At 41.2% G+C, this 22445-nt stretch overlaps 1 protein-coding gene across 4 annotated transcripts in view; it reads left to right on the plus strand.

Moving 5' to 3' along the window:
• The window catches only part of col16a1 (collagen, type XVI, alpha 1), a 76504-nt gene extending 54789 nt beyond the window's left edge, over positions 1-21715 (plus strand). For 2 of the 4 annotated variants that reach the window (XM_087835561.1, XM_087835562.1), the window contains 32 exons: positions 305-358; positions 669-713; positions 892-963; positions 1750-1803; positions 5271-5321; positions 5413-5532; positions 5729-5770; positions 5855-5926; positions 6053-6097; positions 6813-6857; positions 10764-10817; positions 10907-10960; positions 11080-11133; positions 11210-11254; positions 11357-11410; positions 11499-11534; positions 11622-11684; positions 11761-11832; positions 11960-12013; positions 12172-12216; positions 14600-14644; positions 14884-14937; positions 15056-15109; positions 15210-15260; positions 15683-15772; positions 15886-15921; positions 16050-16094; positions 17958-18152; positions 18420-18483; positions 18674-18850; positions 18938-19015; positions 19982-21714. In XM_087835561.1, the coding sequence (XP_087691687.1) occupies positions 305-358; positions 669-713; positions 892-963; positions 1750-1803; positions 5271-5321; positions 5413-5532; positions 5729-5770; positions 5855-5926; positions 6053-6097; positions 6813-6857; positions 10764-10817; positions 10907-10960; positions 11080-11133; positions 11210-11254; positions 11357-11410; positions 11499-11534; positions 11622-11684; positions 11761-11832; positions 11960-12013; positions 12172-12216; positions 14600-14644; positions 14884-14937; positions 15056-15109; positions 15210-15260; positions 15683-15772; positions 15886-15921; positions 16050-16094; positions 17958-18152; positions 18420-18483; positions 18674-18850; positions 18938-19015; positions 19982-20175 (2214 nt within the window). In that variant the 3' untranslated portion in view covers positions 20176-21714. Of the gene's footprint in view, positions 1-304; positions 359-668; positions 714-891; positions 964-1749; positions 1804-5270; positions 5322-5412; positions 5533-5728; positions 5771-5854; positions 5927-6052; positions 6098-6812; positions 6858-10763; positions 10818-10906; positions 10961-11079; positions 11134-11209; positions 11255-11356; positions 11411-11498; positions 11535-11621; positions 11685-11760; positions 11833-11959; positions 12014-12171; positions 12217-14599; positions 14645-14883; positions 14938-15055; positions 15110-15209; positions 15261-15682; positions 15773-15885; positions 15922-16049; positions 16095-17957; positions 18153-18419; positions 18484-18673; positions 18851-18937; positions 19016-19981 lie in introns of all 4 variants that reach the window. The other 2 variants (XM_087835563.1, XM_087835564.1) reach the window with 2 other exon arrangements.
• Positions 21716-22445: the final 730 nt, after the last annotated feature.

The raw sequence follows: 22445 nt of genomic DNA on the forward strand, positions 1-22445 counted from the left end.
GCAATTTTGTGTATTGCTGCACTTTATATTCCTGACACAGTATGAATAATAAAAAAACCCCAACAACTTTAAATCCCTGCCAGTTACAAGTGTCTTTGTAACACATCAAGATTTAACAAAACGGAACAAAAGCGCCACGGAAGCTGAAAGAGTTCTGGCTTTCTTCCTGTAACAAGAGCAGTTTTAATCTTGAATGAGGGCTTGTTTTTGCAGCCTGTGCTTAAAATCGTGCCCAGTTTCACTTTACTGTTTGATTCTTTTTTTAAAGATCTGCTTTTTGGGGTCTTTTTTATGTATATTTCAGGGTGAACCTGGAGAGTGCGGCTGCCTAATGCCGCACACGGGCGTAGGCGGACCTGTAAGTACACCCACGCTGGAATCCCCACATGTGGACGGGCAAATTCATCTAAAGTAGAGAGAGCATTGCTGCTCAGTGTATGTTTTAAGGTCAGATGATTTGGTGCGAGTCCAAAGGTAACATGTTGAGAAAAAAGAAACTGCTGAGTTTTTTTAATTTCTTTTTCTCTCTCTCTTTTTTTTTTTTTTGCTCTTCCACAGTTTTCTGTAGTTTGACATTTGTTGTGTAATTCTTAACATCACACTGTGTGCTTTCTGTATATCCTGCGAGCAAAGGTGCATCTCTGATTTTGACTATTCTTGCCTTGCAGGGAGCTCCAGGAACTCCAATAAACACGTGGCAGCCCGGGCCTCAGGTCTGATCTGTCAGCCGAGCCGTCCTGTATGACAGCTTAGGCTTTGTGTGAACGCTGTGTGTCTGTTGTTACCTTGCAAACTTTGTTTGGAAAATCGCAGCACTCGTCTCCTTTTTTGGGGGGTTTCACTGTCAGACTATGATGTAGTAATTTGTGGTCCTCCCTTCATATGTTGCAGGGTCCCCCAGGGCCTCCTGGCCCACCTGGACCCCCTGGGCCAGAGGGAGTTATTGGAAGCCAAGGACCTCAGGTATAAGCGAGAGTGCAAGTAAGATGGTCAGGGGGGAGGGGTTATGTCTTTGCTTCAATTCAGAAGCTGCTTCATTATGCTGAATTGAAAAAAAAGAAGCTACTTATGTAGGCTTTGAGCTTGGGCAATTTGGGTTCATAAATAAGGCTTTAACGTGCTTCGCATTTTCATGGGTGAATTAAATCCATATTATGCATGTAGGAAATGAACTGCCATTATATAAAGTATGTGTGCAGTAGCTTGGACACAAGCAGGTTAAGGATCAAATCAAGTTTAAACTTCAAAAACGCACTAACCCATCTGGTGCTTCGAGCTTTAACCCATGTGGGAAGCAACTGAGCAAGCTTTCTGAATGTCAGTCAAGACATGAACAGTTATTTGAAGGTCTGGCTTTAAATGCACCAAATGATGCAAAGCTTACTCAAAGTATGAATTTGGCTCATTTGTGAAGTTTTTTTTCTTTTTTCTTTTCATTTAAACAGACCTTCAAATAAAGTGATGCTCTGATCTGTGCTGCAAGAGTCAAAGGCGTAAGAAACTTTAGAAGTGACTGGGTTGGAGATATCATGTCTTTGAAAAGAGTGCATTTGTTTTTTGTTTTTTTTTAATTCAGTAGTGTTCCGAGATTTTTTTTTTTTTCCAAGTTTCATAAGACATGGCCGGAGAGGGAAGAGGTTTCGTCATTTTGGCACTGCCCCTTTGACTCTGCCTTTACCATTGGTGCCGATGGGAGTGGCTAGCCCTCGATTGGCAACAAACTAGTTCAACCTCAGTTCCTTCTTTCAGGGTATCCCTGGAAACGACGGGCTACCGGGGAAACCGGGTTTGCCTGGAAACATCGTAAGTAATAATAGAGAAAAAGGAGGAGAGGCGGCTCTTATCTGCTGATTTGAGATCTGGGGCCTTGTGTATAAATGATGCAAAAGCACGAAATAAATACATATGGCAGGAAGTGGAATTATATATAAGATATTCCCAAAAAGGGAAGACTCATGAGTTTATTTTCTAAACTTTTAGTTTTGCACAAACTTTATTACATCATGATTAAAGTGGTTTATATACTCTGCCCCAAAATGTGCTGTGTTTACTTTTGTTAAATCCTGTATTTGAAGCACAAATCCTGCTTTTCTGCTTTTAATTTGAAACTGCTGATGCGAGAGGAAGGAAGTTTGTTTTTTTGTTGGACAAAATTAAAAGGTGGCATGTAGGTATCTGGCTCGTACAGTACAAAGTGGAGAAAAGAATTATTTGAGCACTTGCTGAATTCACAAGTTTGCTCACTTACAAAGGAATTATAATCTTGTAATTTTTTGCTAGTTTCATTTTACTGGAGAGACGGAATATAAACGGAAAATCCATAAAAACACATTAAATAAAAGTTATACACTGATTTGCATGTCACTGAATGAAATAAGTATTCGATCCCCAAGGAAGACCAAAGACATTTCTTGTAGTTGGTCACCAGGTGTTTTTTGGTCCACTCCTCTTTATGGAGACCCTCAAAATCCTTAGTTTCTTGGCTGCTGTTTGGTAACTTGAAGCTTCAGCTCCCTCCACAGACTTTCTCTAGCATTGAGGTCTGGAGACTGTCTAGGCCACTCCATGACCTTAACCTGCTTCTTCTTCAGCCACTTCTTTGTTGCTTCTGTGGTTTGTTTTGGGTCATTGTGATGGTAGAAGACCCATCTTCAGTGTTCTGCTTGAGGGAAGACTTGTGCTTGTGCTGCAAGATTTCAGTCCATTACAGCAAAGTGTGTTACTAAACGGTGTTCTTGGTCACTGTGGTCCCATCTGGATTCAGATTACTAACATGCTCCTCCCGTGTAGTTTTGGAGTGATCCACCACCTTTCTCATGACCATCCACACCCCAAGGAGCTCTAGACCCAGGGCTATTGACTGTTATTTTATATTTCTTCTATTTATGAAGAATTGTAAATTAAACGGATCACATTGATTTTATGGACAGGTGTACTTTATAAATATAATATGCTGAAATCTGGAGTCTCTGTAACTGATTGGCTGATTGATTCATTGTAATCTACAATCAATCTGTGGGAGCCAGAATTGTGACTGGGTTGTTGGGGATCAAATACTTATTTCATTTTCTAGATTTTTGGTTTATATTCCGTCTGTCTCCATGAAAATGAAACTACCACAAGAATAAGAGACTGTTTATTTCTTTGTAAGCGAGCAAATATAAAAGCAGCAGGGGAGGAAATAATTATTTCCCCCACTGTGTATGCGTGCATGCTTCAAGATGACTGACTGAGTGCTAGGCTGTTCCTTTTCTAGCCTCAGGTGTGTTTGAAAATCTCTGAAGGTAATTTCTTTTCTCATGACAGTAAGTGCAAGGACAAAGACAAAGTGGTGAAATAAGGTGTTGCAAACTAATCTGCGCTTTCTGATTCTTCTGCATATGCTGTCAGTATTGCTTTCTTTCAAGTCTGTTTATAACTTAATTTAATTTTAGGAACATCGATGATGATCTCCAGCCAGCTCTCAAGGGCAACTTAACCTTCAATGCAGTATTTCAACAAGTAGTTCAGTGAAGAAAAGAAATGTCCTACTTTTTAAAAAAATGATCTTATGGAAACTGCAGACAAGTGTTGAATACGAGCACATAAAGCACCTGTGCATACACGCAGTCACAGTCTGCTTGGAAATCGGGGAGGGAAGAGTTGTAGCATAAGCCTCCAGTGGAAAAGTTTGAACTCTGTCCTCCACGCCCTTACCTTTGCACAACACATTTGTCCAAATTTGCAATTTGGCACATGCCTTTGCAGCGTGGCAGAAGTAAACATTATTCCTATAACTGACGTAAAATTATACATGCAAAAATTATAGAGAACTTTCTTTTGAGCTAGTCTGTTAATGCACAAGGCCTCGTTTTAGCTCAAATAATTACCAATAGCGTGCGGCATAAAATAGCCTTCACAGCTATTAGCTCCAGTTTGAACAATGTCAAATGGGTTTGTAATGACTTTGAAACCAGGCCAGGTGCTATTGACAGACTCACTCAGTGGAAAGGGTCCCACTGCTTTGATAGGGTGCTGACCGCCTTTCACAGTAGATGCGATGGGTGTGTGTAATGAGCAGTTGTGTTTCAGGATTTATAATAACTGGAGATTGTCACTCTGTTGTGGCATTTGTTTATCTCTCTGAGTTTGAAGTTTTTCTCTTTTGGACTTGATTTAATAGAAATTTAAAAAAAGAGTTTTTGTTCTCTCTCTCTGTGTCTCTTTTTTTAATATTGCATCCCGGCTTCATCCCGGCTTTCTCCCACAGTCCAAAAACAAGCATGTTCTAAAGTGACCTGTCCAGGGCTTACCCCCATCTCTTGCCCAGCAAAAAGCTCTCCAAGGCTCCAACCCCCCCATTGGAGGTTATAGAATCTAATGATTGAGCTCACGTACTGTGATAGGAACAAAAATTTAGTTCTCAGCTTGGATGTGTCTCTCGCTTGAAATGCCTTCAGTTCTGGAGCCTCGGTAATTTGTTTTGTTGTGACATTGTGCGGAATGAGATAGTCATACACAGACATATTGCTTGCAAAGGTTGTGACAGTTTGTACCAGGTTTCTGCAGCTTTGGGTGATAAAGCAGCCCTCGGTGATAAAGTGAAGTGTACCCCATCAAGTGTGGAATTTCAACAACTCTGTGAAATCGTATTTGTTCAGCAAAATAGCAAGACAAATACTAGAAAATGACAGTGACAACAAGACTATGTTTGGTTGGCTAGCAGACACAGTTGCCGCCGGAAAGTTTGTGTCTTAAGCTAAACCTTTACCGCAGCAAAATGTTGACTTGCCTAACCGCAATCTGCCAGCTTAGACATTATTAGTAAATGTTTGCAACTTTCTTACTTTGACAAACCAATCTTTTTTTGTATGAGAATGACCCTCCTATGTGGGTCTGTTTTTTCTGGCAGAATTAAAATGCGATACTCAACTGGTACCAGGGTACTGCGTTCAATTTCCAGTACAAGTCTGTACAATAAACGTCTAAACAATAGACATTCATTGTACAGACTGTCTATACGATAAATGCTACTATACCTTACCAAAGGGATTTTGCATTGTACTCTTGCATTATTAAGAAATAATGGTATTATGACATTATTTAATTGTTAAAGTAACTTGGCTTAGTTACAACATTGTGCTTGAACTGTGCTTGGAGAGCATAAAGTATTTTTGTTTTCTCTCAAATAAGCCAGAGCAGAGTCGGTGGCTGTAATGTGGGTGGTCATTTTTAAGTTTAATGTTTAAAATCACATTCATGGAATTTCCATCTCCATGCCTATTCTGCAGCCTTACATCGGACCAAAGGAGCTGCCTCGAGACTCCCCGGGAAGTCAGGATGTAAGTTTATCATTAAAACCTTCATGGAATGGGAATGGCACGGCGTGTTTGGGTATACACATGTGTGCTTGTTTCATTGTGTGTGACACAGGATGACTGCGAAGGGGGATGTTCCCAAGGGTTGCCAGGGGTGCCGGGGATGGTTGGTGCCAAGGGAGAAAAGGGAGACCAGGGCAGGCCTGGCGTAACTCCCTTGGACAGCTGTGACTTGGTGAGGCTCGCATGTACTCTGTGATTCTCCAGATTCAGAATCATAGGAAATAATAGACCAGCTGCAATTTGTTTGCTAAATGCAAAATGGCAATGTCGTTTTGCATTAAATTCTACTGTGCATGGCTTAATGTGGTTGGCTCTCAGTGTGACAGTAAGGCATTGGTCTGATAAGCTGTCGCCCTGTCTGCTCGCAGTGTTTGGAGAGACTGCACACGGAGCAGGCAACACAACCAAGGGTTAGTTGAAGTCAGTGCCTGTGTGTTTACAATGACAGAGACTTGCGTGCTCACTTCCTGGTATTTTATTTCTTCATCTCACAGGGCGATCAGCCTTGTGTGGGAACACCTGGAATCCCAGGAATGTCTGGATCACCGGGAACAAAAGGAGATCCAGTGAGTCAGAGTGTCTTCATGTGCATAATATAATTTTCTTATGTTTTTCTTTGCCGATCTGTTTTTGTTGTAGTATGTATATGCAAATTACTTTACAGAGATCTTTATTCTTCATTTTTACTTCAGGGTCCATCTGGAGAAAGAGGCCAAGCGGGAATGCCTGGAAACATGGTAAGGGTTTTAGCTACAGTTCAGCTTTAGTTCAGTTTCATCAGAAGTTGATTTGCAGCAGGGTGAACCTACTGAGTTCTGGCTGGTTTTCTTTAATAAAAATCATAACACTAGGAAGCTGTAACAGTGGGCTCTTACTCTGGAATCTTAATCTTTCATATGTATGACCCTGCATCTCCCATTTTAAGATACTAAGAAAAGTTTTCCACTACTTTGATGACATCTTTCTCCAACTTACCACTCTGAAAATTCTGTTATCAACAGAAAAATGTTCAAAAACTATAAAGTGCATTTTAATCACTGCCTTACATTAGTTTGCCAGTACTTCTGTGAGTGGGAAAAAAAAAACTTTTTTCTTGTTATGATTATTGTAGGACAGCACCGTTGGGTTTTTGTCTCAAAGCTTGCAATTGAAGTGACTTGGTGGAGGTTTATTCCTTCCACTTTCCATGAAATCACAGAGCCCCCTGCTGGCCCCAGTGAAAATGTTGCGCACTGGGTGCCATAACACTAAACTCTGAAAGGCTGACTCACACAAACCGACACTAGAGCTCTCTGTTGGCATGCCTAGTGCAGCATTCACCTAATTGTCAGGAACAAATTGAAACCAGCTTAAACGAAAGGGGTAATTTGTTTTTTTTTTCCTGTGTGTATTCTTGTTACTTTTATGTCTCGGGTGTTTTAAAGTGTTCCTTTCATTATTTTCTATCTGCAGGGACCTCCTGGATTTCCAGGTTCTCAGGGCCCACCTGGTTTACCTGTAAGTTTCATTTAAATTCTCAGATTTCAGTTATTTTCCCATTTTATTTAGCAAAGGCAAAATTTATCAACCGCACACCCATGGTGAATCTTTGATTCCTCTACATCCCAAAGGGTCTTTATTGGATTGAGATGTGGTTGCTGTGAAGGCCATTTGAGCACAGAGGACTTGTCCTCATGTTTAAGAAACCAGTTGGAGATGATTTGAGCTTTGGGCGATGTAGCGTGTAGCATGTTGGTGCGGTGGTTAGCACTATTGCTTCGTAGAAAGAAGGTCCTGAGTTCAAGTCCATCATCTGTTTGGCGTTTGTTCCCCTCTGTGTCTGTGTGGGTTTTCTCCCACGGTTTAAAGACATGCAGTTAGTGAGGCAGGTTAAGTGGCCATTCTAAGTTGGACCTGGATGTGAATGGTTGTCTGTTTTTCTTTGTGAGCTCTGCAACAGACTGGTGACATGTCCTACCGTTCACCCTATGACAACTAAGATAGCCTCTAGCCCTCCTCTGCAACTCTGAATTGGATAAGTGAAAGAAATTGGAGCATTATCCTGCTAGAAGGAGTCATCAGAAGATGGGAATACTGTGTGCTAAGAAAACATCTCCCACACCATTATGACACTTGCAGCAGACTCATCAGGCCATTTAGCATTTTTTCCAATCATCTATTGTCCAATTTTGCTGAGCCCATGCTAAATGTAGCTTTGGCTAAAAGACGTGGCACCTGGTGCAGTCTTCTGCTTCAAGGTTTGACGTGATACTCTTCTGCATACTTTGGGTGTAATGAGTGGTTATTTGAGTGACTATTTCCGTTCTGCCATCTCCCAAAGCAATCTGGCATTTCTTCTCTGACCTCTGGCATCGCCAAGGCATTTTCTCACAGAGAGCTGCCACTCTCTGGATATTTTCTCTTTTTTGGATCACTCTCTGTAAACGGTTGTGTGGGAAAGCCCAAGCAGATGAGCAGTTTCTAAAATAGTCAGAAACAGCCGGGCACCCAAAGTCACTTAACTGATATTTCTTGCGCATTCTGATGAGTTTGAGCTTCAGCAGATCATCTTGACTACGCCGGCAGTTTTGGCAAATGCACAGTTGTTTGGTTTGGTTCATGCACTTTGCTTCAGTATCACTATACAGTGAAGAATAATTAAAATGATTTTAAAGACTTTTCTTGGCAAATAAATGCACTAATGAGCAGTTGAGCAGGTATACCTAAAAAGTGGCCAGTGAGTGTGTGTGTGTGTGTGTGTGAGTGAGTGTGTGTGTGTGTGTGTGTGCGTGTGTATATATATATATATATATATATATATATATATATATATATATATATATATATATAAGGGGGAATTAAGAGGAGGAAAAGAAGAGAGCTTTTTTATTTTCTTAATCCTTTGCTTTTTTCTGTAAAATCAGATCAACACTACAGTTTTATGTTTTGCCTTTAAGCTGTTATTTTATTTCCCTTTCCAGTTGACAAGTTCAGAAGGAGAATTACTTGTAATTTCAAACGACTCGCACAAATCTGATAAATGTCCGAAGGCCTAAGTACCCTCTCTCTTATTTGCAATAAGAGGTTATGCAATGGATTTGTTTTGTCTGTTTGTTTGACGGAATGCTCAAAAGGTTATGGATCAAATTGCATAACAGTTTTACTAGAGCTGATGCTTGGCCCAACTTAAACGGGATAACATTTTGCAGGAAAGTTCACATCATACCTTTACAAAATGTACATATAATGTTCGCTCCTTAATAAAGGTAAAATTGATTACAGCTTCTGTGCAAAAGTGGAGGAGTAGGAGTACAAGTACCTCAAAACTGTACTTAAGTACAACATTTGAATCAATGCAGTCGAGCTGCTTCCCAACACTGTTCTAAAGCTGCGAACCAATTTTCTATTTGTTTACGTATTGGTCTTTTCCTCTGAATTGTGGATCCTCCCACTTTTAAATCAAAGCCACCCTTGTTTATTCCGTCTTGCGCCATCTTTTCTTTGTGGCTCTTTAATGAAAGTTATGTCAGATGAGGAAACGATTTGGTTCTCTCTCTCTCTCTCTCTCTCTCTCCAGTTGTTCAATTATTCCCCCATCTAAGTGATGGAGAGTTGCACTGCTGTGCGGACGCAGCCCTCCCCTTCCCCTTTTCTCCTCATACAGATTTATTGCTTTAGGAGAATAGAGATGCTAAATGAGTGAGCCGTGTGAGCACTGCATGGAGTCCATTTGTGGTGTAGTATCGCTTTATAGCAGGTGTTAGCCTCTGCTGTGTGCAGCAGTGTGTCTGTTTGTGTTGTTTGTGAGAGGGAGGGAGAGTGGTGTTACCCTGCTGTTGAAAACGCTGCTTATTCAGGAGTTAAGAAGTTCCTGACAATGACGGGAAACCAATCACAGGGTTTCGTCTTGGCTCGATGTAGGCTTTTGCAGGTGTAGATTATGAACAGCGGTAAGCACGATCAGAGTATAAACTAAAGGTAATCAGGCAGTTGCCTAATCGTGAGGTAGTTTTCTCTCATTTCTGACCATTTGCTTTACAAACTGTCTATTTTGCCAAGGTAAAGGAAATCCCTGCTGTCGAACTGTCAGACACTGTGTAATAACCGATCATGAGTTCTCTCATATTAAATGTACAGTAAGCAATGAGAGCAGTGTGTATTCATTAATCGCACTGAAGCAAAAGTACAGACTTGAGACTCTGGAGTCTTCCGTTGGATCTGTGTGATGTCAAAGAGGCGGTCGTCTTAGGCATGCAGCTTGACCCCACAGCTCGACCCCACAGCTCGACCCCACATATAGGGTAGCCAATCAAAAGAAAGTTAGCTTAAAGAAAGAAATACTAATAGAGCTTGTTTCTGATGGAAAATGAGCTTAGTGGGCTGCACAAGCTATAAGATAAATATGGGTTATTTTTAGAGCCCAATTGATAAATGGTTTTTAAGATCAATACCGATATTTGATCATTTCAAATCGATATATCGGCTGATATTTTTTCCCTCTCAGACGTAAAAATTAACAGTTTTCACTGAGATTTGGTATTCTTAGTTATTTATGAGTTCTTGCAAAAATAACATGAATTTTCAAAATAATCTTGTTTTTCTGTCACACAAGTTGTGGATTACTCCTTTATGCTCAACTGGCATCAGCTGGTTGTTGTGTTTGTGACGTTCCAACCATACATACAGGGAAGGTGGAGAGTAACCTCTGGTGGACAAAATACGCAACATCATAACTAATACCATGGTTGAAGAGTGTTTAGTTCGTCTTTACTTTTTAATTTTTATTTGTCAGTCTTTAAAAATGTTGATGTTGATATTAGCAAATCGCTAATATCGGCTAGTATATCGGTCTGAATGCAATTATTTTGAATAGATTATTGCGAGTCATGTAAACCTGTACTAATAGAGAATAAAACGACCAAGAAATACTTTGATTTCAAATGTCAACAGATAACGAAATATAGCTTTTCTATGATTTCCTGTTGTTCATAACATGTCATTTTATTGTTGCTGGTGTCAGCTATTTGTTTGTTTTTTTAATGTGCTACAGCTGGTGTCTAAAAGCTTATGTAAGTTCAAATTTCCACCTGAAACATGGAGGATGGGATTTCAAGGCAAGTGTCTGGATAATATGTTGAGTAAATTTTACAAAGTTCCATAGAAATCCCTTTATATATGTATTCATAATGATTTTCTCCCGGGTGTCACCACCTCAGAGCTAAAGCCTCATGGAGGTATAGAGCCGAGGACAAAATCAAATAGGGAGTCTCATGGGGATGTGATCCAAGCTAGTTAGCCTTTTCCACTCTTTGATATTGACTTACCCTGTCACTTTTATTTCTGCCAGGGGAGCCTCTCTCGCAGACGTACATATCACATCCTCTTCTTCATTTTCTAATCCTTCTTCCCTCCTGTCACATTCAGGGTCAACAGGGTGAGCGAGGGTCAGATGGCCTCCCGGGAATGAAGGGTGATCAGGCAAGTATCACACAATCATTCTCACATTATAGCATGGAGAAAAAATAAGTGCTGTCCATATTTGATTGATTCTGTGATCTCTACTTTAGGGTCCTTCAGGGACGCCTGGCTACCCAGGAACCATGGGCCCTCCTGGACTGCCTGTAGGTCACTCTGCCTGCTTGATTATGAAGAAACGGTAGCACTGACATCATCCTGACAGCTGGGGGGTGATACTGACATGTCAGCAGACACTAATTTTCTGCCTTTATTTATTTATCAGGGACTCAAGGGCGAACGTGGAAGCCCAGGAACTGCTGGCCTAACAGGAGAATCAGTAAGGGATTGCATCAACACTGTCCTGGATGCTTGTGTTGGATATATTTGGGCTAAAACTTTCCTTCCTTTTGCAGGGGCCTCCTGGTAACCCTGGATATCAAGGACAAGCTGGATTGCCGGTCAGCATTTCATTGTAAATTTAGCTTGTCAATATTTAGGATCCGGCTTTTTCATTTATGATTTCTAAGTTTAATAACTGGGTGAACATTGTGCGTCTGTAGGGCATTAAAGGAGACAGTGGACCAGCAGGGCCTGCTGGTGCTAAGGGGGATCAGGTATGCACTATAAAACACAAAGACACATAGACCTAACAAACAGATCCAGTACTACCGATTACCAGTGTGTTTCTCTTTATATTTTAAGGGCTTCCAAGGACAACCAGGCTTCCCAGGACCACCTGTATGTAAATGCTTTCAGTCCACTAAAGCAGCCATTTGTTCTTGATGTTACTGTTGAGACTTTCTGTATCACTGTGTATGAATTTAGGGACCACCAGGTCCTGCCGGCAAAACTGGAAGGGAAGGACTTCAAGGGCTCAAAGGGGAAAAAGTGAGTACAAAACACACATTTAGCTGTTTCAGTTTTTGTTCGCACTTCAAATTGGACTGAAAATCTCTACTTTTAGGGCAACGACGGCACTCAAGGCCCTCAAGGACCAAGTGGACCACCCGGTTCAACCGGGTCGCCAGGGTTGATGGTATGTGCATTATTTATTTTTTATTTTTTGCACTGTATAATCTAAGTATGACCCCTTCTGACCTACCTGTGAACTGTATGCTGTTATGAGTACTTATCTGTCCTCTCTTATCTTGCAATATTAAAAGGGCCCCCGTGGCATTGACGGAATTGATGGAAAAGATGGGAAGCCAGGACTGCGGGTAGGTCACATGCATGAATCAGATGGGTGGTCTGCCCACACATGCAACGTACACACAAACACACAGTATATAATGAAAAAAAAAAAGCAGTGATGAGTAAAGATGTGGCTGTAATAGCTGATCTTTGGCACTGGCTCTTTTTATTTTTTTCTCATCAGGGAGAAACAGGACCTCCAGGCCCAGCAGGACCCCGGGGAATGCCCGTGAGTATTCCCTCCTCTAATCAGAATGAACAGTATCTTTTCATATTGTACAAAAATCATGTTATTATTAATAAAATCTTGCATCAACTTGAACTTGGTTGTTCAGATTTAAAACACTGAAACAGTTGAATGAAATCTTTTATGTAACTGTGCAGAGAATTAAGGCTGGCTCATTATTAATGTTCACATTTATGTGGCTTTAATTTTTTAATAAAAAAGATTGTAATTTATGACACATCAGTTATTCATGAATTGCCCTCCTTACTGGTGCACTCTTTCATGGATTGTAATTGGATTACAATTATATTGTTTAACATTAAAAAACCCTTCAATTTACTATTTACTATAAAATGTTACCTTGAGATTCATTTTTATACAGATAGAATATCCATCCTGGTAACACCGCTTGAAGTTAATGGTTGTGTTTTATGTCTTTTTTCCACACATGTGCATTTTCCACGGTATGTTTTATTTTGTCCGTACTCGAACTGACTATATCCCAAAACTACCTGGAATATTGTTTCCTTAATTCAGTTCACATCACGTCACAAGTCCTCTCAGTGTGCTTAGCAGGTACCAGACAGCGTGTGCAGCGTTCCCCCTTAAAGGACAACGGAGAGAGAAAAGTTCAATAGGCTACTGCTAATTAGCAAATTAGCAAATTAGCAGTAGGTGATTTAGTGAGTTAAAGTCGTCAACTAAGCTGTGTCAGCAGCAATATCTAAGTGCACAAGTGCTCATTAAGTGATGCTGTAAATGTAAATGCCTTTTTCCTCTCAACGTTAACATCAGAAATTAATCGAATTATTTCTTCAGCATGTTTTGGGTGATCCAGTCCATTTGGCAGACACTTTAAACGTACACGACAATACAGCATCACACATTTGCTGCAGATTTGTCATTCCAAAGGTGTTGTGTTGGATTCAGATCTGGTGACTGCGGATGCCATTTGACTACAGTGAACTCATTGTCATGTTTGAGGTGATTTGAGGTTTGTGATTAGCAAAGCTCAAAGCTTCTGATGGCTGCTTATTGCAGCCATCAGAAGATACAGTAGGCACACTGTGGTCTTTAAAGGATAGATGTGATCAACAATACTCAGGCTGTGGTGTTTAAAAGATGCTCAGTTGGGGTACTAAGAGCTCTGGAGTTTACCAAGAAAATATCTCCCACCACTGAACCACCGTTATAAGACAGGATGGATCAATGCTTTCATTTTGTTTTTGCCACATTTTGACCCTAACAAACAAATGTCATGACTGTCTTCTTCTGTTGTCCAAATTTGGTGAGCCTGTGTGAATTATAGACTCGGTTTCCTGTTCTTAGCTGACAGGAGTGGCAGCCAGTGTAGCCGATCTGCTTCAGTGGTTGAAGTGTTGTGCTTTCAGAGATGTCCTCCTGCAAGCCTTGGTTGTAACAAGTTTTTTGTTTTGTTTTGTTTTTTTCTTCTCGTTACTGTTGCCTTCCAATCACGCTCTCTGACCGTTCATCTCTGACCTCTGGCATCAACCAAGCATTTTTGCCGCTCACTGATTATTTTCTCTGTAAACGCTAGAGATGGTTGTGTGGGTGAAAATCCAAGAAAATCAGCAGTTTTTGAAATGCGCAGGGCTAGCCTGTCCGGCACCAATAACTGCACCACGTTCAGTCGTGCTCGGTTTGAACTTTAAATGCACTGAGTTTCTATCATGTGATTGGAACAGATGTACCTAATAAAGTGACCAGGGCGTGTACATTGCCATGGCTTAGTGCAAAAAGTAAACAAGTATCAGCCTGCATGACTAATCATTTTGTTGTACCTTTAAAGCCGACCTAACGTTCTTTATGGAGACACAGAACGTCAAACACGGCTGCACTGTTTTCACTCCTGATGTTGGGACTCACTTTGAAATTAAAATGAATTCAAGCGCAGAAAAAGGTTTTCAAGACAGGTGCGAGGATGTTATTCCTTGACTTTTTTAAAAGTTGCTCTGGGTTTGCCCTATGCAAATTAACTGACAGCATGACTCGCGATATTTTGCTTCCCCTCATGTTGGAACAGCACTTACATGTGCAGTCTTTACCGACTCTTGTTAAGGTTGTAGATGTTACTCGTAATGTAACCAAATCTAAAACCTCTTACCTTCATAGCTCTAAGATCTCCCTAACTTTCTGTCTTGTATAGCAGCGCAGCTTCGCTCCACTGGAGACATGACTAGCTGTCTGTCTCCCTCCAGTTCTCCTTTTTTTTTATTATTCCTCTCTCGCCATATCACAGTTTGTGTTCTACCCAAGAGCAGGTGTTCAGGATTTTCAAAGACATGCCTGTCTCTTCTTTTGGCTGCTTTGACTTTGTGAATTTTTATACTGTACCAATCTCATTCTCTTTGATGTCTCTCCTCAGGGATTCAAAGGGAAAACCGGCCACGTTGGCTTTCCCGGACAGAAGGTTAGCCAGCGACTCGCTGCTTTACCGTGTCTGCCTTTTTAACTAGTCACATTTACACCGTCTTTCTTCTGCATGAAACCAAATTGTTTTTATCAAGCTGATCATTACAATGAAAGTCTGTTTTTTGGGGAGTTTTTTGTAGCTTTGCTAACTTATTCTTTTGAATCTCCCAAAATCAGAGTCCTGCATTCTTATCGTGCTTCCTTTAGTTTATATTTATAAGTTTCTTATCCCTGCAGGGTGAAGCCGGACCCACAGGTCCACCCGGGCCATCTGGCAGACCGGGACATGAGGTGACTATCTCGCTTTACATCTTTGCTTCAACTTGATTATAAAGCACATCAGTAATCTATGCATGGAAGCTGAAAGCGCGAGTTGGCATACATCACAGTCAGTTTGTGGCCTTTCCAGGGTGATCCAGGTACGCCAGGACCTCAGGGGAGACCTGGACCTCCGGGCCACCTTGTAAGTTCACTTCCATTTCAAACATATACATTCATCATGTTGCAATATTTCAGTGTGTTAACAAGCTAGACGTCACAAATCTATTTGCTTTCCTCATCAGGGCTCTACAGGTCCAGCTGGACCTCCAGGACCTCCAGGCCCATCAGGAGTGGTAAGAGAGAGAATCTCTCAAATATCATGATAACTATTTAGTTAAACAAGAGCTGAATGACTGAATGTGAATAAATGCATCTTTAACAACCCCATAGAGGAGAATGGGTCGACAGTATAGTCAGACAAATATAAACAAGTGAGCAAAGCGAGTAATATTTACACTGACTGTGATCGTGGAAAATAACTGCAGAGGCCAGAAAAGAGAAGCAAAAAACATAAAGTAGAGTAGTATCTTATTTTCCACAACTGTTAATTAATGCGTCAGTAGAAAGTGGGAACGTTATGTGTTGGTGGGTCTGTATTGTTGGCGTATGCCTGCGTGAGGGAAGTGGAAATGAGGCGCTATTGAAATTCTGTCCTGCTGCCAAAAATGCAAATAATGGAAGAGAATCTTCTCCATTTTTCTCCCTGGTTAACTAGGGTATAAAAGGAGATAAGGGCCAGGATGGAGAGAGGGGTCTCCCAGGGATGCCAGGATCTCCGGGGCCACCGGGGCACTCGGGGCCTATGGTTGGTACTTTTCTAAAATGACCCTATCTACATTTAATTAAACATAATTCCGACTGCCAATTTTTCTCACTTAAATTGTTTTTTTTTTCCCTTGCTTTGACTTTGTCTTGCAGGGTGAGCCAGGAAGCGATGGTTCTCCTGGAAAAGATGTGAGTAATGTCTGGGTGTGGTGTTGGCCCTCTTTTTAAAGTATAATGGAGGCAGACTGACAGATTATGTTGCGCATATTTCTTTCCTTGATCGATACTTGTTTTTCTGATTTGTTTTGTTTTGACAGGGAGTGGCAGGTGTGCCAGGGGACAATGGGCAGTCAGGGCAAAAGGTAAGAGGTGACTCTTCAGTGCAGTATTCTAGAAATGTGTGTGTTTGTGTGTGTGTGCCTCCTCAAGGTGAAGCTCAGCCATCCGTCCCCTCTGCGGACCATCTGAACGCAGTGAGATCCACCCTTTTCCTCTTCCCTTTAGCCCACGGAGACTAATACCGGCACACTACAGTGCTGAACATGCTCGCTGCCCCCCTCCCACATTTCTGCTCAGTCAGCACTCGCACTTAACACAGTCATCAGATCACTAACCCTCCGACCCCTCTGCTAAAACTCTCATTCCTTCTCCCCTCACTTTACCCTTCTCCAAACTGGCAGATGGCTGCCCGCTAACCTTCTGTAGCTGCAGTACTGAGCCTGTTGGATGTAGCCTGAGACGCAGGCTTTACAGTAGGTGGGTACAGTGATAAAGTTATTCTTCTGCCGCTGGGATAATGCTATTAAGCATGAGGGGAGATGCTAGATGAGGCTATTTGTCACGCTGACAGGACGGCATTGTCAGGGTTTTTAGCCGCACAGAAAAGGAGAGCAGAGGAGAAAGACAAGAACGGACTCTTCTATTCTTCTCGCTCCTCTCTGTTTCAAGAGCCGCCTGTCTGTCGCTGATGTGTAAACATTAGACGTCCATTATGGGCTGCTTTGTCCTCGATAAATCACTGTCGCTAATGTAGCGGGCCTGTTTTTGAGTGTATTTACACAACCTGAATGCTGAGCACCACAGTGTGGAAAGTGATATAGATGTAGTCAAAAGCCGTCTTATAGGGCTTAATGCAGGTATTAATATTGTCTGTATTTGTACAGTAGGCTTCCTAAATTGGCGAAATAGTTATATTCAGCAGCACAGTGGAACGGTGGTTAGCACTGTTGCCGCACAGAAAGGAGGTCCTGAGTTCAATTCCACCATCAGGCTGTGGTCTTTCTGTTTGGCGTTTGCATGGGTTTTCCCTGGGTACTCCGGCTTCCTCCCACAGTCCAAAGACATGCAGTTAGTGGGAATAGGTTAATTGATCAATCTAAATTGCCTGTAGTTGTGAATGTGAGCGCGAATGTTGTCTGTCTCTGTCTGTTAGCCCTGAGACAGACTGGCAACCTGTCCAGGGTGTACCCTGCCTCTCGCCCAATGACAGCTGGGGTAGGCTCCAGCGCACCCCGCGCCCCTGAAAAGGATAAGCTGAAGCGAATGGATGGATCGTTATATTCTTAATGAATGCTGTATATAGATAGCAAGTAACACGTTACAGTAAGGCCTGCAACTAAGGGTGTATTTCCTGTGTTTTTAAATGGATTTTCAATGTATTTTATTTTGAAATTACAATGTTAGGAAATGATATTAGGTAAGTACACTGGAATAAAGGGTAACAAGTCAGGTTTTTAGAGGACACAAGAAATAATTATATTGTAAGTAAATTTTAATATGTAAATAATTTTAAGTACTTCACAAGTAATATTTGAGTACCACGTAATTTCTTGGTATTTCTGGGGCAAAACAAACAATATTTCCATATGTTACATTGTAAGTACAGTGAACCTGTCAAGACTCTCGTCATATAAGCTCCACTCTCGTGAATGGCTTAACTTTGCCTAACTTCCAGGTACTTAACAGGAAAGGAAACACTCCTTTGGAAGGTTGGGTTTGAAGAGTGAAAATAAAAATAAAATAAAATTAATGGCTCCATCGTGATAAGATCACACAGTTCTGCATATTTTGATGCTATTAAGTTGGTAACAGTCCTTATCACATTACTCTTTGTAAAATAAAAGGACAGTACAGTTATAGAACATCCATCATGCACATCAACATAGTGAATATTAAATAAAGGTGTAAAAAGGCGTGCATAACCTTTATTTGTCTCTGTGTCTCAGGGTGAGGCAGGGGCTCCTGGCCAGAGGGGTCCTCCAGGAGAAAGAGGTAGGCCAGGGCTCCCTGGTGGAGGAGCATATAGTTCCAAGGATGCACAGCCCATGATTGGCCCAGTCGGCCCCAGAGGGGAAAGGGGAAGTCCAGGGTCAGCAGGTGCCCCCGGCCCCCCTGGTCTTCCAGGATCGCCAGGAAATAACGTGAGATGCAGCTTCATTGCACTTTTGACCCGCCAGCCTTTTGTTTTTGGTTTGATTTTTTTGTTTTTCCTCCAACATTTAATCAGCTCCAAATCATGCTATAACCAGGCTGGTTGTGAGAAAAATGAGGAGACTGGCCACAGGCGCTCGCTAGCTCCATCTGTTCTTGTAAATAATGAATTTTTTAATTATCTACCTTGATTAATGTGTGCTCGTCTGGTTTTTGTTTTGGGTTTTTTCCTCCTCTCTGTCTGTCTTCTTAAACAGGCTGTTGTCAATTACGATGAAGTCAAGAACTTCATTCGCCAACAGGTCATTAAGATCTTTGACGGTAAGGACATGTGCAAATGCACTTTGTGTGAATATTTAGTGGGCAAAAAACCCACTTTGTACACTAGAGTAGTATTATCTCACGAGATGCATATCTGTGTTTCAAGAATGGCTCTATTTGTCCTTTGGGAAACAGCTGCTCCTTCCTCTGTGGACTTCTTTTATTCACAATGTTTTCTTCTTCTCCCCAGAGAGAATGGCCTATTACATGTCTCGCATGCAGATGCCAGTAGAGATGGTGGCGTCCCCGGGTCGGCCTGGGCCTCCAGGGAAAGATGGAACTCCAGGTAGTCCCGGAACCCCAGGTGCCCCCGGTCTTCCAGGACAGATTGGCCGACAAGGCCGGCCAGGAGGACAAGGACTCCCAGGTGAGGGTGACAGTAATGTCACGTTATCATAAGCAGACAGTAAGCAGCTTTGTTGCCATGTGGTCATGTGTTACTTTCTTGCCCTAGGACCACGAGGACCGGCTGGAGAAAAAGGAGACAAGGGTGTTGGAGAGATGGGAGATGTAGGCCCTCCTGGAGCACCGGGTACTGTACCCCACTCATTCATCATTCATCGTATAGTTCAGTGGCAGCTATTTGCCTCATTAGATTTCTTTCTTCCTTTGCTCACGTTGTGTGACGGCATTTCCATCTGCGCACGCTTTATGTTTATTCTACTGGCTGAAATACCATAAAGGCTGCTAATTCCTTAGAACTTGCTGTTGATTAGTAAATTGCCAGCACGATGAGGTAATTTTTCATCGTTCTTAAATGGCCTTAATTAAAATCACCAGTCTGATTCTTTCAAGCCAAATTCGCATCTGAGAATCCCTAATCATGATGGAGTTCACTTAGCATGGTGTAAATTAGCAAATTAGCATCTGTGCTCACATTACATGGAGCAGGACGTTGAGCGTGGGCTGAAAAAGATGCCGTGCTACTCATGAAGTGATCAAAGTGGGAGTTTAATATCCGTTCATGTTTAATTCAAGTTCCCCCGACAACGGGCACGGAAATAACGTCATCTGTTCGAGATGATGCTTCGTGTTGTGTGCTTGTTTTATACATTTTTCTGATATGGCGTGCAGATGATATTTGATGACGTTACTGATGATTAAATTCATTCGTCTTGTATCCACGTTTTTTTATTTTGGAAGTGTTGTACTTATGGATTTTATATTCTAATATTATACGTCCAATAAATCTTTAAAGGGGGATAGCGTTGCATTTAGGAACTCATGTTTTTGCTATTACTGACAAAGCTGATGCCACTCTAATGCTGTCTCGCTGGCACTTCTTTTTACAGTACTGTCAATTTGTTGTTTTTCTATAAACCAGTTTAAAGTACCTTTAAAAATATCTTTAGTAAACCGATCTACATTTTTTAAGGAGACAGGGTAAAATCGGGGGTGTTTTGTGCTCCTGGGCAGTTATGTGCTTTTCTCAGCTTGTATAGCAGCCTGTGAGGTGTTGACATGATGAATATATTCTGTTTTTCCTTTCATGCTGAAGGTGTTCCAGGCCCCCCAGGCTATGGTAAGATGGGATCCCCTGGTCCCGTTGGCCAGCAGGGTGTCCCTGGGATCCCAGGCCCTCCTGGACAACAGGGTTCCAAAGGAAAAGATGGCCGCTGTAATCCCGCAGACTGTATGAGCCATGCAGTAGAATACAGCCCCAAGGGCCCATCTGTCAAGGGCCCCTGGTAAAGGGCTACAGGGGATAGAGGAAAGGGGCAGGGGGGCTGAAGCAAAAAGACTACAAGGAGAAGAAAGAAAGCCAAACACCGTGACCCAAAGTTATTAAGTCTGACCACAAGATGGAATATAGGCACTGCCTTTGTTGTTGAATAGTTAGATTTACCCTCACCGATTTCTTCTATAGTTCTGAGCAAACATCTGCGATTTCTTTCTAAGGGGCTCGCTGGAACTGAGACCTGCAAAGATACACCGGCAGCACATTTTTATTACATCATTGTTGTTCCCCCACGAAAGCCAATTCGTTGCTTTTATTTCCTGCTCTTATTTTTGGTCTTGCCTCTTTTTTTTTCCATTTTCCTCGCTGTGTTTTATTCCTTTTGTATATTTTCAAACAACCCCGGAGAGGTGACAAGAATCACAATCTGCAGTTTCTTCTTTTCTTTAAGATTCTGGTCTCGGCTGTTGTTTTTTTTTTTTTTCCAACTCTTTTTTTATACCTTTTCTTTGTATAAATCTGTAGGAAGAGAATACACACAATTATGTTAGCACTGCTGCCATCTCTCATATCTCTGTTCCTTTCTGACACAATCCCATTCTGAGTGCATCCCATGCATTTCTAATATCCTGTCCCGGTGCTTGAGGTGTGAAGAAACATGTTTGAATTTGACTTTTAAGAGAAAATCCCCTAGAAATGTTTTCCAGTTCTATAGAAACAGATGTCAAAAACTTACATTCAAGGAGTATCTGATGGATTGACTGTTTTGTATATATTTATTTTTTATATATATATATGGTGGCTTTTTATACACTTTCAAATGTTTTGATAAAAAGTATGGCTAGCCCCTTGTCTTTTTTTTTATTGTCAATGGTTATCCAGCAATAAAAAGTGCCAAAAAAAGGGATTTTTTTAAGGTCGATAAGCTTTCAAAATGGAATAATGTGTGCAGAAAAAAAACAGCTTATTTATAAAAAAAATACTTTTACACAGAAGACACATTGGATTTTGTAATTATGTTGGTAAAGTTCATTTTGTGTCCTCTTTTAATGCCATTATGTTTGGAAATGCAACCACTTTAAAACATTTCCTTCCATTTTGTACTTCAAAGTAGCGGCAAAAGCCATCTGTGTGCTTCACTCTGCCCAGATTTAAGAAGAAGCGGAAAACATGAGCAGCAATTGGGCCCATTTAACACAGGTACTGTAATCCAAGCACAACCACCAAACCCTCACAATTACATAAGGATAACAACATATTCTGAAAAAGCCTCACAAAGTGCTTTTGCAGTGCTACATGTTACTGTATTTTGGGGCTTTATCTGTTATTTTATCATTTTTTTTGTTTTTTTATATCTGGAACTCTGTGAAGCTGTGGTCAGACTTTAGTTTTCCACAAAATAACCCAAGGGGAATGTTAAACTGAATTAAATTGCTTTTCAAAAAAAAGCGTGGTATCATGTGGTCATCATTGTCAACCCTTGTGTTGAGGTGTATTGAGTGACTCCGTGCAGTTGTTTGGTGTCTTTTTGTTCTGCTTTTCTTTATAATTGTCTTCTCCCGCTGTAGTTATCTTAACTTGTCATTACACTGACCAGTTGGATTAGGACTTGTAGAAGTAGGAGGAGGTTGTGGTAGATAAATGGGTTTAACACAGTATAAAAGTTTGACGTGCGTGTGAAAACCTAAATGGAAATACATATGAGTCAAAAACAGTCTTCTCTCAGGAGGTCAGTCCCATTGTGTGTCCCAGATATGCTTTACTGTAATAGTGTGTTTGTGATCATTGTCACACTGAAAAATGAAGCGGATGCCGATCATATGCTTTCCTGACGGTATTCAATGGTGTATTAAACTCGTCCTTTAATGGATTCAACACTTTTTCATTTTTAACACCATCTCCAACACCACTGGTTGAAATACAGTCTCAAACCATGTTTTACTGATAGAAATGTAGATACTTGTTGTACCTCTCTTGCCATCTGCTCCTCTCCTAACCCTGCTCTTTTGACCTCAGCTTGTCCAGTTTCCTTAGAGTATTATTATTATTATTACTACACACAACACACTATGCCGAGATATGCCAAATTTTTTGGCTAATAGGTATTTGGGAACTGAGCGGTGCAAATATGCTATTTTATGCATCTCAAATGGTGCTATTTTTTTTTTTTTTACCTTTTTCAACTACAAAAATGGATGTGATTTGATACAGGTTGCTTGTAATAAGGTGCTTCAAAATATATATTGTTCATACAGTAGCTTGAGTTAGCTGTCTTTTTTATGCT

This window comes from Neolamprologus brichardi, chromosome 22, assembly GCF_056152115.1.
Source record: "Neolamprologus brichardi isolate AB-2024 chromosome 22, ASM5615211v1, whole genome shotgun sequence".
NCBI classification, from domain to species: Eukaryota; Metazoa; Chordata; class Actinopteri; order Cichliformes; family Cichlidae; genus Neolamprologus; species Neolamprologus brichardi.